Below are 17,279 nucleotides of genomic sequence, written 5' to 3'. Positions count from 1 at the left end.
TAGTTATCCGTGTGTGCAGGGTACTGTGTTTCTCACATATTACCAGCGATTACCCATCAGTCTTGGCGCTGCGGCTGAGATGACAGCCCAGCGAGAGAGCTGCAGGATGACACAAACACACACAGCGAGACAGCCAGCATGGCTGACCCGAGGGATGCTGGGATTGTGTGATGGAGGAGAGAGGCGTGCAGCGTGAGGCCAAGTTAAATGATCTCAGAGACGCTGGCTGTCCTCAGGAGGCTAAACGGCCATCTGTGATCCTGCGCACACACTGGCTCCACTCCCACCTTTAGTTCCTCCCTCAAACCTCTTTTCCATCAGCCTGAATGTTTGGGTCCATACTTTACCTTTTTTACAGATGTGACTTAAAACAGATAAAACAAGAACAAGGTCGCTCACAGTGATGAAATTAACCCTTTGCAACCTAAGCAAATTTGTTTGATTTCTTTCAAAAACATGGAGAGAAAGTAAAATTTAACATGTGGCCCAAAAGCTAGAAAGAAATCAGTAAAAGGTTAAACAAAAACTACCTGAAAATAAGCAAAAAGAAAAAAAACTTAACTAAAACACAAGAAATGATGAGAAAAAGTGCAGAAAATTTTAAAAAATATATGTTTTTTTCCCCTGAAATATAATGATTATGGATGTAGTTTTCTGGACATTTTCCCTAGGTTTTCTGTTTTTGGGGTTGATTTTCTAGCAATTCTGCCTCCTTTTTAAAAACTAGAAAAAAGTAGTTTTCAGGTCAGAGAGACATCACTGCTTTTCGACTGGTGATAGTACCACAAAAAGGTTGTTTTTTTTTCTTTTACTAAGAGATCGCTGTGTTTCCAGCTGGAAATAATGTCAACAAAACCATATATTTTAAGACTACATGTGATCTTTTTCGTCATCCTAACCAAGTAGTTTGTGTGGCTTAACATAACCACACATTAATCACAGTGTTGTTGAAATATGAAGTTTCAGCATATTGGCTACATAATGAGGTAATAATGTAATGTATCAGTGGTTTTCAAAAAAAGTACAATGCCAACATTTATTCTTGCGATTGAGTTGTTTCCTCACACGTTCGCCTTATCACTGTAAAAGATGATGACACTGTATGTGAATGCTGTTTGTACGAAATTTCATCGCAATCCATCTGATATGTGAGATATTTTAGTCAGGACCAAATTGATGGTCCGAGCATCAATTTATGATGCAATAAAGCAAAACAAACAAAAACAATGACTGCCACCATAATGTGCAATATAAAGTGAAAACATGAGCAGCTGTAAAACACAATGTGATTAAACAGAAGATAGTGAGTGATACTATAGTTCATGTTCTGACAGAGGGAGGAAAAACAGAGACGGAGAGGGAGAAAACCGGGGCAGCTATAAATAGCACCTGATGAGGGGAGAGAGGAAAAGCCACAGAGACACAGAGAGGATGGAGAGACAACGAGAGGATGGAGAGACAAAACAAACCTGAAGAATGAGACACCGCCTTCACCAACATATCGTTCACAACCCAAAAATGAATCTTTTATTCATTACTCAAACAACTGAAGTCAGAAACAACCATGTGCAACACAGCCATGAACATAATTATAATAATAAACCCCAAGAGAACCACATGTACACAGGTAATTTTTGGCTCTTTGAAACAAGCAACCCCGTCGCATTTACAAGCTCAAAAAACAAAACGAACAAATGAAAATGAAGAATACATCTCCCAGCTGTGTGGTAAACAGCTAGCACATACGAGTCCCATCAGAGAGCACACGGGGAGATGAAGCCTAGCGCTGTACAAACTAGATAGTGACTCTATTCAGTAGACACACACTCACTGCCAGAGCCCTCTGTACAATAATAATACTAAACAATACTGTGCTTCATTTACTCTTTTAACACTGAAATATCACTAAGTCAATCCTATAAGGGCCTGTATTTATCAAACGGCTAAAAGCTACTTTATTAGCTGACGGTAAAAATTTGGGGTTAAAAAATCCTTCATTTTTATTCCTATTTATTAAATAAACAGTTTGACATTTTGGGAGGCTTATTCATACTTTCTTGCCATCAGATAAATGAGAAGATCAATACTAATATGATAAATATTAAGTAACAGCTACAAGCTAGTTAGCTTAGGTCCAAGGGGAAATAGCTAGTTTGACTTTATCCAAAAGTAATAAAAAAATCCACTTACTAGCACATTTAAGGGTCATTAATTATGTTATATCTCTTTTTTTAAAGATACATGAAAAGACTTAAGTGTAGAAACAACAGTTTAAAGGTGACAGAGACAGGCTAGCTGTGGCTAAACTAAGCTAACGTCTCCTGGCTGTAGCTTCGTATGTAGCGCACAGACATGAGATTGGTATACTATCGAACAATTCATTTAACTCTCGGATAGAAAGCAAATTAGTGTATTTCCCAAACTGTCAAACTATTGCTTTTAGAATAAAAGCTATTTATCAAAATTCTTATTACTTAAAATGCACTTAAATTTAAGAGTTAAGTAGGTTAAGAAACAGAGTTGGTGACACACCTTCAGAGACATGTTTTGGATTGACTGTACTGAATATCATTGTTTATAATGAATAATATGTTATCTGAATCTGTAAGAGTAATTTCGTTTTTATTTAATCACCAATGTTTCAGCAGAAATACTCATCATTGAGTAAAATGTAAAAAGATAATGAGCAAAAGAGTGCTGCTGGGATGGTGTTTTTAGGCCGATGTAGATGTTAACGTTGCCATGGTTCCCTTGATCAAAAGCCTATGGGAATTTCCATTTCATTTTGGATTACAGCAGAAAATAAGTTTTTGTTTAACAACCATGTGTAATAGGATACTTGCACTTTGTGTTTTCAGCAAGACAATCTTCAGAAATGAACACCACTTTATAATGAAAAGATAACGTTAGGCTGTAAACGAACTACATCAGAGTTTCATGACTTGATGTCGCAACCACAACAAAGTCACGTTCTCCGTGATGACGCTCTGTAGTCTCATTTAGCCACTTGTTATCAACCACAGACCTTATTTCAGGCATCTAACCAAAAACACATAAAAACAACCACCAGCACTGACTTAATCATGAGGGTACCAGAGGTGCTGAAATGCTAATTTATTTTTTCATGTTTTAGGACTAATTACTGCAACTTGAATGGCCAAAACTCACCAAAGTTACAAGTTATGTTAAAGATACAAAATTGCTTTGCCACCAGAAGTGAATGTTTTATTTGTCCCTTAGCTCACGCTGAATGGAAATAAGCAGGAGCCGAATATTAAGCAAGGTTAATTACACTCGTATGTGACACTTAAACAAACCAGTCTTATTACAAGCGACCAATTTGCATAAACTCGTGTCTGCCCTATCACACCAGTCGCTTGTGGCTGCAGCTTGCTTAACTGTCTTGATGTGAGCACTGTTCGAATTTTTAAGTTTGGCAAGCTTTGCCTACTTGGTCCGCATAGCAGGTATCCCTGCAAGCTTTTTTGCAGCAAATATGGGAGTGGTCGGTATAGTGGAGCTGGCACCGTAAGAATAATTGATTGAAATGTATGGATTGTTTTTTAAATAATAAACTAAAAAAATAAGGCCATTGTTGGCTAAATCCTTGTCCCTAATTTGACTTTTGTAAAACTTGCTTCACTACTAAGTTCTTTTTAGGAGGATTATTAAGAATAGTTTTTAGAAGTTTGATAAATACATGCCTTGATGTACTTAATATTATACATTAGTGATAATCAAATGCAATGCAGATGCCAATAATAATATTAATAAGAACAATAATAATATATAAACTACAGAATTAACTGTATTTATACTGTCTCTATTTGTGTTCATTGTCAACAAACATACTTTTTAATATCTCTGTATATTTCTTTTAAAAATAGCATCATCATAGGAACCAACAGAGGAAAAAGGGGAAATATTAATAGGTCCAATAACTCATGTGGACAGGATAAAGACAAACAGAGAGAGGAAAGAGACCGGAGGAAAGATTTCATAGAGCGGAAAGTGCTACAATACAGTATAGGCATTAATATTTTCTCTCTCTCTCCTATAAGAAACATTCATTTTCAGTTCCTCCTGTAACACCTCACATAACAGTTCATACAGTAACGTTAAAATACGGCCATGTTGGCTCTTACGAACAACAGCACACCTGCTGCTACATTATGAAGACCATATTAATGTGTCGAACCCCGACTGATTGTGTTACAACAGTGAAACGACGTTATAGGAGCTCACAGCTGCACGTCTAGCCTCGACGAATGGAAACAAACTGAGGATGACATGCAGGGTTATGTTGCCTCATAAGTTGCACTAAAATTTCACACACGGTGTCTGAGAGATTAAATAGCTAAGAGATGTGCAACACAAAATAGGCCGATAACACTTCTAAAATACTTGCGAAAAAACAATATTGATTCAAATACTTATCATCTAAAATGTCTCCTTTTCTTGTTTTGTTTGGAAAATACTGTACCACACACTTCTAGACCAACAGCCAGGAGACAAGCTATTATTGCACTAGACGCCCATTAGCTTAAAATTTATATTTATCATGCACTATAAGAACTATGAAGCAGCTGCGTCGTCTTGTCCGGTTACTACAAAGTGCATTAGATATCAAATTTAAGCCAATTTGAAAGTGTCAGATAGCTGCGACAAACTAGTTTAAATTATAGCAGACAAATCAATGCATGGGTAGATATTGAATAAATTAATAAATAACATTTTTAAATAAATGAACAAACATATAATTCAAAAGTTATGTATCATCTCATCCGGCAAAAATGTCCATTTAAACCAATCTTAAATAAATACTGTTTGGTTACATTAGACACTGTCAGTCCAGTCTCCATTTGGTGTGTTAAATGAGTATTGATCACCGCCTCTAACACTTTCAATCAGTTTGACAGTCTCTTATCGGAGTGTGTCAGCAATAATACTACTCTGTAAATCAACACTTTTTTTGTTTTTAAAGAGTAAAACGTGTACTTGTAAGACTAAAATGTGCATTTAACTATCCTAAAATAACTCTGCATGGGCCCATTTAGTAGATGTTAGAATATTTAAAACTGAAACACACAGCGGTGACCTATCCGCTCATCTAACAACATCATCTGTATGAATTAATCAGCGTCAAATGAATTGTTAATACAGGGAGCTTTGTGTCCCTCTTGCAGCTCATATCTGAGTGTAAATATTAAGCGGCTGCTGTGCTAACAGCAACAACATGCCTCATTTGACAGCTGCTGGTATTTGGCGTTTGAACATCAGCTGTGATTGGTTGTTTTTGGTGTGTGTTTGATGCAGCAGGTTATGTGTGTGTGTGTGTGTGTGTGTGTGTGTGTGTGTGTGTGTGTGTGTGTCTGTGGCTGTACTCAGAGGGCCAGCAATGCAGCAGCAAATCTCAGAGCTCCTATTTCCTCCAAAACGATTGAGAGTATTTAGCTAGCTAATATATGCCATGATTTCCCATTTGTTTGACGCTGCGTGGAGTTACGGCTCCCAGTCGTCGTCGTGGTGCTGCGATGCGATGATGACGACCACGGTGAGGATGGTGCACAGCACAATGGAGGCGATGCCGACAGCCAGGCTGATGAAGGAGAAGTTGCGTGCCTCGCGGGAGGCTATTTCCGCCGTCACCATGTCCCCTCTGGCTATCGCCGTGCGCACCTAAGTGATGCAGCAGGGAGGAGATGGGTGTGTGGGAGAGAGGAGAAATTAGAAAACGTGTTATGTAACGAGAATGCACGAGTGGGAGCAGTCTAAAACACCATGAATGGATCGATTTCACTGCAGCACAGCCTGAATGTGCAGAGAGAGGCCACTCCACACAGCGTTAACACACCATAACAACATATACAGCTCAGACCGGTGGGTCCATGCCTTGTCAGCTCAACTTAACTCAAAGCCAGCTGAGCAGCCCCAGAGGAAAAAATCCATTCTATCCCGTTGCACCGACAATGGTGCAGTTACGTAATGTGGTCTGTTGTGTGCATGTTGGTCAGCGCGGGCTGCCATTACAGAGGCAAACAACGGGCGTCATGAGTTACGAGAGCCACCAGACTGAGCCTTTACATGTCTAACATCACGCTCAACTTAACCTTTGTGTTAAGTAGCATCAGTAAATGGCGTGTAAAAGAGCAAACTGTGCCTTTTAATGCGGAGTCATATAGATGAAAGTGTGGACTGTAGGTGTAATGGTGGAGCACTGACCCAAAATAAACTCTCTTTAAATGTCTTATGTAAATCCAGACGTCTGCCACAACAGTTTTATTCTGCTAGGAACGGCTGTGGCTCAGAGGTAGAGCGGGTTGTCCACTGATTGGAAAAGTGGCGGTTCGATCCCAAGCTCCTTGGGCAAGATACTGAACCCCAAACTGCTCCCAATGGCTGTTCTATTGGTGTGTGAATGCGTGTAACTGGTTACGGACAAGCAGTATAATCAGTTTGTAAATGGGACATGTAGTGTAAAAGTGCTTTGAGTGGTCTGAAGACTAGAAAAGAAAATTTACCATTTCTGCCCATTTTTGCTGATTCTGCACAATTTAAAAGTAAAATTACTGAAAAAAACATAGTGTGAAAGTGGAAATAAACATATTTTTAGCTTTAACTTATGATTATGAAGTAAATGATTGCACAATGTAATGGCTTTAGAATAATGACAACACAGTGGAAGTGCCACAGCCATTACGCAACCAAATCAGGAAGAGGAACAACAGTTTTGTTTTCCCCGGTAGCTATCGGTAGCTGCTCCCAAATACCAAAGAGTATCATTGTAGGTCCTGTCTGGTTATTATCCTCAGTAGCAGAAATGGCAGATGGTGAAACAAGTGAAGTAACTGTGGAAACTCTACTTGGCAAAAGAAAACGAGCCCCGCTGCTATAGGCCCAAAATATAGGGAAATAGTGTCCTTTTTACTCCACCACTATTATTATTATTTACTTATTTACAAATTAAGATTTTTTTTCACACAGACCAAAAATATTTAAGTGCAACTGAAACAATTAGTCAATTATTTAGAAAATTAAGTAATTTGTCATGCAATGTTTTTTTTTTTAATTCATGGTTCCAGATCTCATATATATTGTTTGCATCTTCCTCAAAATCACATTTGCACCTGCTCTTATATAGTGTTTAGGAGGCATTACCTCTGCTAATAGTGGGATTCATCATTGAGCACACCTGGTCAGAGCAGATTTGGGTGGTTAAGAGCATTTGGCGCTTCCGGAGTTGACTTCTATTTTCTCTCACCAGGAAATTAAGAGAAAATTTTCGAGAAATTGAAGAGAATGTTGCTGCATGAATCCTAATGTCCGAAATGCAGTCTGATTATTTAATTTATATTGACTTTTTGAAAAACATAGCTGCATCCATATGAAAATGGACAGACCAAGGAAGAGAAAGTCTTGGCCTGGATACCTACTGGCTTCACTGGATCTTAAAAAATATTGGAAGAGGCTTATTATCATCAGAGAGTTGACTGGTTCCGAAATTGATGCTCAGCAGGTATAATGTTTACCACATTTATCATCTCAGTTCAGCATGTTAGCATTCTAATATTTAATAATTTAGGATATGATTTTGTGTACCAAATTGTATAGAAACTCATCCTAAATTTGTCCAGACATTTCACTAATACACACGAATGTCTACCTCAGGGTGGCACTTCAGGAAAAATCAGAGGATCACCAAATTCAGTAGAATTCATCTCACACCGTGAATGCCTGCACAAGATTTCATAGCAATCCATCACATAGTTACAGTTATTTCAGTCTGAAAGTGGTGTACCGAACGACACTGCCATCCCCAGAGCCAGAGAGGTTTTTCCAAAAAACTAAATGTGACTAAAGTGTGATTTATAGCATCTCATAGTGTCGTTCCAACGGGGAGGTACATTTCTAAATATAAAACGAGGGATTTAATGACTTTAGGGCGCATTTACATAACAAAGTCTCTCTGGCGAGGGCGACATTATGTTAATAAAGATCAGAGATCAAAAGACATAATAGAGTGTTATTTAACCTGCACTGCTTTGATGATCGCGATGATGCCTGTTGGCCAGAAGCAGCAGACGGTTGTGAGCACGGCGATGGGCAGGTAGTCGTGTGGCGGTCGGCGGTCCATTAGGGTGATGCTTGGTGGCATTTGCATGGGATGAATCTGGCCCGGTGGCATTCCTGGGTGGCCTCCGGGGGCCGGCATGTAGGGTTGACCCTGAACAGACAGACAGAGAGTAAGTACCTGCAGCTTACAAAGCACTTTCCACTCAAAACTCAGGAACAAGGTGAGACAGTCAGAGAAAAGGACAGCTGCATGAGTCACTGTTGCATGTATTTTAAAGTCGTGCACGTCTGAGCTTTATCAGCAGCGTGGCAGGAAATAACTGATTAAATTGTAAGATTGCAGCGAGCCTGCAAGATGCTACAGATTTTTCTGCACACACAAAAAGATATGCACATGATAAATTATATACTGCTGGGGATTTTAAATATTTATTTTCATTAGAAGAGCCTGGTGAAGTGGAGAAAATTAAACCCAGCTCTTGTTTTTTAATTCAGTGCACTTAGTGATTGTGAGACTTGTGGCGGCATGAAAGCACTTTCAGTTGTTGGATGAGTCACATTTTAGGGTCTAATTTCACCACTTTCATTTTACTTCCGGGGATAGCTTGAATGGTTTTATCTACTGTGTAAACATGTTCAGTTGTATTTCAAAAATACTGTACAAAATGAATGGATAAATTAAGGTTACAAAGGACCTTGAGCACTGGTTCACATCCTGTTTTTCTACCACTGCCAGCTCACATTCCTTTGTCTGAGACTGCATATGAACTGTCAGCCAAAGACTGATGTTTTCCATCTCAAATTATCTCATTTTTTTATTGTTGTTTTGTGATGTTATGCCTTTAATAGATAGCCAACAGCAGAGAGATAACAAGAGATGATGACAGAGAGAGATGACATGCAACAAAGGATGTGAAACAGGGACAGTGTGGTTTTTGGTTCAGTGCTTTAACCAAGATGGCACCGAGGCAACCAAAATGTTGTTAGTTTTTAGAGATCTCTAACAGGTAAAACTCCAGTATCTTTTTTTTTTTTGCAGATTATTTTTGCTGCTATTGCCTTTATTGATCGGACAGCTGACAAATTGACAGGAACAGTGGGAGAGAGCGGGGGGGATGGCATGCAGCACAGGGCCTAAGGTTTGGATTGAGCCAGGTCTGCTGGAAGGGTACACTCTACCAAGTGAGCTAGAGGTCGCCATTTCACACACAAAAAAAACTGAAACACAAACATTTTTAAAAGTAAAAAATATATATTGTGGGATTTTTTTTTTTTTTTTGGCTTAATTTGCGATCTTACTATCCCAAACCACTGATCTTGAGGACTTGAGCAGATAATTTCTTCTTACTAAGAATTATAAAAGTGATTTACGTCATTTTACTTTTTAGTCTTGTGTATGAATAAGGGCCAGGGATAAGGACAAAAAATGGTAGATTATCTTTTATTTTGCATTTCCACCAAATAATGATGCAGAAAAGACTCAAATTGAGGCATAAAAATTCACCAGAATGCAGGAAGTGAAGTGTTTGATTCTTAAAATTTTCTGGAAGAGGACCTCCAACCCCTTGTTTAACCCCATGAGAGCTGCCGGGCCACTGGCAATCTGACATTTCTGTCTTTAACAGGCTGCATTGGGCTGAGTATTAAAGGTAGAGTGATGATACTTTTATCTAGGGATGTCCCGAATACCATTTTCTAGGCTACAGAGCTTCGCCATTAATTAACAGCAAATAATCGGAGCTTCGGTCGGCAGGAGGATAGACACCTTGCGCCCCAGAGTTACACTGAAAGGTGAGTGAGGCCGTGCGCTTCACGGATAAGGGAGGTGAGGGAGATCCAGACCCCCGACAGTTTCCTCCGACTGCTTGTCAGCAGTTGTGATAACTTATAGTTTGTAAAGTTTAGAAAGTTATCAGTTGGCCTACAATAACCTGTGTTCAGTGTTCTAAATTAGTCTGTTAAATTTCGTTGTGCGTCTGAAATGATAAGTGTTTAACTGATACATTTAACTAGTAAACAATGAAGCTTTTCCATCACCGAACTTCATCTGAAAATCAACACTTAAACTCAACACGACCAGCTGAGATAACAGAAGACTCTCTCTATTTTCCCTACAATTAGTGCCAAATTACAAACTTATTTCCGAGAAACCTCTAAGAAAATTATGAGGAAACTAATGGACCTTTAAAATAAAGTACGTAGGATGGAAAACAGAGAAACATTACTTGCGATATGAGGTGGAAGGAAAAACACATTATATTGAACAGAGACTAATTCTGCCGCAGCCTGATGTCAGACCTGTGAAATCTTTAAAAACACTCTGCTTGTCTCTGACTCACCGACGCCATGGGGTAGACAGGTACGTAAGCCGTGCAGGGCTGCAGTTGAAGCGGGTAGCCCGGGGCGAGGTATCCTACAGGTGGGTGAGGCATGGTGCCCCCGGGGGCCTGGGTCTGGACCGTGTAGCCCTGCGGCGGGGCCCCCTGCGGTCCCATCGGGCCGCAGTGAAACTGGGTTTCTTGGAGATATCCCTCTGATCCCGGAGGAGGAGGCGGAGGAGGGTAGTTGGGTTGGGTGCCCGGTGCAGGCTGCATGTTGGGGTGTTGGGGCACGTTTGGATCTTGCGGGCCGGGGAGGTACGGTGGAGGCTGCATGGTCTGACGACCAGAGTCATCGAGACCTGAGAGGAGAAGAAGAAGAGGGAGGATAAGAACAAAGCAGGTAGGAGAGGAATCATAAATAGAAAAAGCAGAGGACGAACAATAAAAGAAACAGATATAAGAGTGAGGGCATGTTATCTAACTCACTGCTACACGTTTGTCCGCGTGTTGAATATAATATGTTTTATCTCGCTGTAGAGGAGGGAGAGAAATAATTACACAGACCACAGCTCCTCAGCACGACTTCAAACAGCCTCCGCAAAGAAAGGAAACCTGTGCGGTCTGTGTGCTAATGATGACAGTGATTGACATTTTCACCTCCACAGAAAAAAAATGTCTTTCTCTCTCCTCCTCGCTTCAAAAACGCAGTTTATTAGCGGTTAAAGATGTGGCATTTCCGAGACGGATAACTTCATCTGATGGTCCGTCTGAAGCTTCTTTTCATGCTCACACCTCTGCTCCCTCTGTGTTTGTTTAACATTGAACATGACTGACGGGGGGTGTCGTGCGTTCACAGCAGGGAAGTGGCCGAGGTAATCCAGTTTGACAGCGACATGAGGAGGGAGGAGGACGGGAAGATGGAGATGGATGGGGGTGAGGACGGAGGAGTAAAGATTTGATGGGACGGAGAAAGGAGAGCAGGAGGCAGCCGGAGAGAGAGCGGAGCAGCTGAGTGATGAGGGATGACGACTTGTGCTCGGGGACCGGCTTTACATAACAGTCCCCGACTCTGTCACAAGCAGGAAGTGGACCAGAAACAGACAGGAGGGGAAAGGAGCGAGCGCGAGGGAGGGGACACCTTTAAAAGGGCATGATGTGACGTGACGGGCAGCTTGGCAAACATGAGAGACAAAAACACATGTTGGTGTTTCTCCTTTTAAAGGCCGAAATCTGTCAAGATATCATGATGTCAAGACTAAATATAGGAAAGAAGCAAAGGAGTGGTTGTTACACGAGACAGTAAAAAATCCAGAATATTGGCTTTGAAAGAAAACCTCAGCTCCCTAAATGACCATTTGTGTATTAATTACTAACCTCTTTTTATGTTAAATTTTGGTTTAACCCTTAAAGACCTAGAGCAATTTTGTTTCTAACACATTTGAGCAGTCAGCATCCAGTGCCATACAGCACCGGATTCAGAAGAACCTCAAGTTTCTGTCCGGCTCATTTTGAGTCAGAATTTTACACTTGCATTGTCTGATAATGATTTTTTTTTTTCTAATTTAATTTTAGAAAGTTGTTAGATGTTTTGGACTTCAAAATGAATTCTCGCCGTCCCTCAGCAAGTTACAGCCATATACTACAAGGTTATCCTAGGCGCTTTTCAGTGAAAAACAGGTGTTTTTCAATATTTCATTTACGGACCATGTAACTGTAAAAGAAAAGTTCAGAGAGTAATTAGAAAGGCTATTTAAAAAATGTTTTTCTCACATACCTCCACGGGGAACAAAGAATCCGCAAATGAAGAAAATTCTTGATGAATCAGAATTCAGTCAATGACAGCAAAACTATACCAAGGGGTCGTACACATGCCTTGTTTTTTTGGCCTCTCAAATCCATTATTTCTAATGTAGACTCGCTGAAGGCGAGGTCAAAAGCATGAGCAATGGCATTTCAAAGTGCAAGGGTTCCCCAGTAGGCTTGGGTGGTATAATATTTTATACTTTCCTGAAATTTCACCAGGGAATACAGTATATTGTGGTATTGGTGCACTGTAAAACTTGATTTTACATCAAGAAATGTTGGAAACTCATTGCCTTGAAAAATCTAAGTAAATATAACTCTTAGACTTAATATATGTTTACATTATACCTAAATGTTAATTTTACTTAAAATTTTGTCATATTTTCTTAATTTTGTGACGTTGAAACTATAAAATGACAAGTTTAATTGAAGAACTTTTTCCAAATTTTAGCAACTTCAGTAAACCCAGTTTACTGTGCTCTGTATCTGTTTTCTGCTGGTTGCAAAGTAGTCGTATTTGTATTTTCTTAAACATGTTAACAAAACAGAACTGGCAGATCTCCTTAATTCATTATTTGCAAAATCCTCTTTGTGATGATCAAGTTCAGTCAGACTAACTTGGTTTACAGAAGCTGGTAACACTAAGAAAAAACAAAGTAATGTCACTTGTCATTTTTAAGTTGCAACAACAAAATTAAGTTAATATAGTTACATTTTAAGTAAATGTAACACTGAGATATAAAGTGAACATGAAAGAAGATTAATAGTAATATTAATAGTTACATTTTCTTACATTTTTCAAGGCAATCAGTTTCCAAGATTATTTTAAGTGAGATCAACTTGTCCTAAGTCATTGAATGTGTAAATCAAGTCTGGCTCGAGTCCACAGATGGAGACATGTTATGTCCCCCGTGTGAGAGTTTCTCTGGAAACTACCATCAGCCACCAGTTAAATGCTGGTAAAATATGCAAGTAGCTGCTACATTCACTCACCAGCAGCCAAAAAAACAATGGTAACCTGTCAGCCACAGTGGCAGGTGGACAAAATTGCTAATTTTCAACTCTGGTATCGACACAAATAACCAAGCACCGAGTAGTATAAAAACTTCTATCAAATCTGTGTTTGATCCTTTATGCACCTGAGGGTCTGATCCTGAACCATCCTGACCTCCCAAAATTTTTCTGGTGCTTTTCTCTCCACAGCCACCAGCCAACAGGTGTTGTGTCTAAGTATGTTCCCCAATTAAATAGTGTTTTCCCGGTAATGCATAGTGAGTGTTAGGTTTGTGAGGGGCTATATATTTCAAATCATATAGCCTAAAATGTAGCATATAACATAACATATGTAATATGAATATTTCAGAAAATAAAGGAAAATAAATATCTAAAAAATAAATAGAGAATAGATATATACAAGATAAAAATAATTTAAGATAGAATTATGTGAGTGCTTCAGTTAGTTTTTCTTTCTGTGTCATGTCATTTCTGGCCTATCCCACACGGGATTACAAGACACCATTACAATATCCAAAACATGTCTCATCTTCCAGTTTTAGATATCAGCAAAAAGCAAAAGTGGGTATACAAAATAAATTAAGTTACAGTAGAATATATGACCAATATCCTTGCAAAAAATAAATTACACAGTGATAAAAAATTTTTAAAAAATTACAAATCTTCATCTTTCTTGATGTTGAGATGTTCTCATCTCCCGCTTTCTCCAGATAATAAACTAGTCTAAATGTTATAATACATATATCATTGCCTTAATCTTTATGCACCGTCTATATATCATACTAAATCGTTATCTGTTTTTACATTACTTAAAATTTTGCGCTGTTTCACATAAAAAGGGGTAGTAAAACAAAATCAGACTCGTTTTCTAGTCTATATCAGCCAAACAGCACTGGGGGATACATACCAACAGGAAAACTCAACACAACAACACAGGCTAACGGTCAGCCCAACGTCTGCTCGGCGTGTCCGACACTGAGCCGTTAAACGGTCCCAAACATCTCATACCGACACTGAAACGGCTCCACTCTGTCGTTAAACCCGTGATTAACCGCTGGGTAACGTTAGCGGTGTTGTGCTAACAGTTAGCCCCGTCACTGTGTGCAAAGCCGGGCGCCATCTTTCTCTCTCACACAACCCAAACAGACTGTGGTGAGGAATTAAACATGATTAAAGGCATTTTACTAATAATAAATATGTAGAAATGTCATAAAAAATGTGTTCGTAATAACCTTTTAAAGATAGCCATACCTGTTTACAGTGACCGTGTGGTGACATGACGTCCTAGTGCTTGTATTTCCGGTTTTCTATCTCACCAACTGTTTTCATCTGGTAGTGCAGGTGTAAATTAACCCTTTAAAAACCTGAGTTAAATGGCCTCCTTTCTTTCAAAAACATGGGAGGAGCAGTTTAACAAATGGCCTAAACATTGGCAAAATAGCAAAATAGTAAAAAAACAAACAAACAAACAAACAAAATAAAGAACCAAAAACAAAAAAATAAAAAATAAGGAAAGAGACCCAAGCAAGGGCTATAAATATTGTATATATAGCATACCGGTATATATTTTCGTTGTCCTTTTTCCTTTTTCTGTGTCCCTCTGGACAATTTCCATTCCTTTTTTGTGGCTAATATCTAATAATCCCCTCTCATCCTATTTTCAGATCATTTCCTTGGTAGACCTGGGATGAGCTGTACCTTAAGAAAAACTGTCCTATGTTCGTCTTCTTTTAAATTATTATTTATTTATTTATTTCAGATCATGTCACCCTTTACTATTTTTTCCAGTTTGCAGGACATTTCCTACCAAGTTGCTCACTTTGTTTTCCATGTTTTTGAAAGATATAAAAACCAGTTTGTTTGTTTTAGAGGATTAAATGCTGGTGGAAAAACGCTTGAATGCAGCACAGAAACACTGATGTTGATCCAGGTGTTAAAGAGTTAACCGGGGTGAACCATGACAACTGAAAGAATATAATTTCAAATACACAATACTGAGCTGTACAAATCATTCCCACTCAGACATCTACAAGATATCATAACCCTGTTGTAGTCAAATTGGTGAATGTCATGCATTCTCATTAGTAACATTACACTGTAGGCCTGCTGTTGTTCTTTTATTAGCGTCGTTGATGGATTATTATGGCCCACACAGGGTTGATTAACACACAGGACAACAGTCAGACCAAACTGCAGTCTCCTGTGCAGCCTGCCCTTTACAGTATCAATGACAACTTTATTCATTATGACCTTTATTCTTTATTATAAGGATGCTGTTTGAGCTCAACTTAACATCGTAAAAGAATGGACGGATATTTTTTTTGTTCTGGTGCACCAGACATTGAGGATTATTATTAATTAAGGCTATTATACACGCGCAAGTGGAGGCGTGCACGCGCAGAGGACACCCACACTGATGTCTGTAATAGTCAGCAGAGATGTACGTAGGCCTGTGCGTAATGATGATAATGAGACAGAGAAAGGGGGAAAAAATTACAATAACCCTATCATAAATTGTAAAGTGGCCTATTATATTAAACAGCCCAGGAACATGATGTATTTTAAGCAGAAAATGAGCAAAACAACCTACTTAAGGTACACATATAATCACATAAAGTCTGATAATGTCACTTAAAACTCTATGGGTGTAATAAGAGGCCCTGTGGTGCTTTTTCTCCCCCCAGGCTGCACCCACACAGCGGTGCATCATCCCACAGAAACAGCGCCGTGCAGATAAATAGCGGATGGAGATGTTGACAAGAGGGGGAGCTGAGGGAAAAGATCCCCTCAGCCTGATGTGCATCAAACAAAACGATGTCCATCTTAAAAAAAAAAAAAAAGAACCAAATCCTCACATCTCAACGGGGGTTTCGGAAGAAGTGGCTCAATTAGGCTGCCAATTAGGCATCAAAATACGCCACATTTAGTGTAATTAAAACACCTTACCGTGTTTTTCCGACGACATGCCTTCCGATCTCCTGTGATGTCTTTTCACTTCAAGCTGGTGATGGAAAAAATCCCTCCTTTCAGTGCGCGATGATGCAGACTTTTACACCCAGCAACCCATCCTCAAGATGTCTTCATCTTAAAAACACCCACGGTTTTATTATAATGATAACTTCAAGTGTTTTTTGTTTTTTTTTTTATTTAAGTTAACCCAATTCTCTCGCAGCGCTCCTCCTCTCCTCTCCTCCTCTCGCTTTCTGCGCGGCTCTAATAAGGTTTCTCCACTAACGCGTCGCCGTACATTGAATTAATCAGACACAAAGCTATCGTTGTCTTAAAGCGACAGCCCGGACTGTTGAAGCTGCACATGCACGATGCAGGAGCGTCCCATCACAGCTCAACAAACGCATTTCTTTCCTTGCGTGACATTTCAGCACCTCCGTTTTTTCTCTCTCTCATGCATGTATGTTGTCCTCACATGGCAGATTTTTTTCCTTCAGGAGGTGTTTACAGGATTTCAGTATCAGTGGTGGAAGAATTATTCAGATCCTTTACTTAGATAAAAGTACTATTAGAAAATATTTTCACAAAGCCCTGTGTTAAAAAAAATTATTTAAGTTAAAGTGAATAACTGTAATCAGGAAAATGCATCTGAAGTAAGTACCCACTAAGAAAAATCTTAAAAAAAACAAAAAAACAAAAACAAACAAACATTACAAAACAGAATAACATACCCCTAACCTCAAAATTATAATTAAAAAAAACAAACACCCCCAAAACTCAACATTATTCAAAAAAAGACAAAAAAGAAATAAACATACCAGACTCAAAATTAAGAGAATAAAAACACCCCCAGAACAATTACAAAAAAAGTAAAGGAAAAAAACAACATTAAAACCCCCCACTTAATTATAGTAGAAAAAAACAACAAAAACTTCAAAATTAAAAAAAAGATAACATATTCAAAAATTACCTAAAAAGAATAAAAAACATTAACATTTTTAAATCAAAATTGAAAATAAACTCTAAACTAAACTCTGAATTAATTACAGAAAGAAAAGACTTAAAAGGTCATCAAAATAATTGGCAATTCATTTTCTGTGAATTGACAGATTAACCAAC

General features: G+C 38.8%; 1 protein-coding gene across 2 annotated transcripts; it reads right to left on the bottom strand.

The window, feature by feature from the left end:
- Nucleotides 1–796: 796 nt before the first annotated feature.
- prrt1 (proline-rich transmembrane protein 1) lies at nt 797–16,579 on the bottom strand. 2 transcript variants are annotated; one of them, XM_042507058.1, is made up of 4 exons: nt 16,158–16,579; nt 10,413–10,753; nt 8,033–8,224; nt 797–5,679 (listed from the first exon to the last, which is right to left on the bottom strand). In XM_042507058.1, exons 1-4 carry the CDS (start codon nt 16,174–16,176, stop codon nt 5,503–5,505), a joined length of 729 nt encoding a protein of 242 aa, XP_042362992.1. In that variant the 5' UTR covers nt 16,177–16,579; the 3' UTR covers nt 797–5,502. The 2 variants fall into 2 exon arrangements, with proteins under 2 accessions (XP_042362992.1, XP_042362993.1); XM_042507059.1 differs by lacking the exon at nt 16,158–16,579 and adding an exon at nt 14,463–14,523.
- Nucleotides 16,580–17,279: the final 700 nt, after the last annotated feature.

This window comes from Plectropomus leopardus, chromosome 18, assembly GCF_008729295.1.
Source record: "Plectropomus leopardus isolate mb chromosome 18, YSFRI_Pleo_2.0, whole genome shotgun sequence".
NCBI classification, from domain to species: Eukaryota; Metazoa; Chordata; class Actinopteri; order Perciformes; family Serranidae; genus Plectropomus; species Plectropomus leopardus.
This window is presented reverse-complemented; position numbering and strand designations above follow the sequence as displayed.

What these genes read in the sequence shown, in the direction of transcription:
- prrt1 (XM_042507058.1), bottom strand. An exon ending in CTGTCTACCCCATGGCGTCG is followed by an intron (nt 8,225 to 10,412) that starts GTGAGTCAGAGA and finishes CTGTCTGTTCAG; the next exon opens with GGTCAACCCTACATGCCGGC. An exon ending in CGATCATCAAAGCAGTGCAG is followed by an intron (nt 5,680 to 8,032) that starts GTTAAATAACAC and finishes TGCATCACTTAG; the next exon opens with GTGCGCACGGCGATAGCCAG.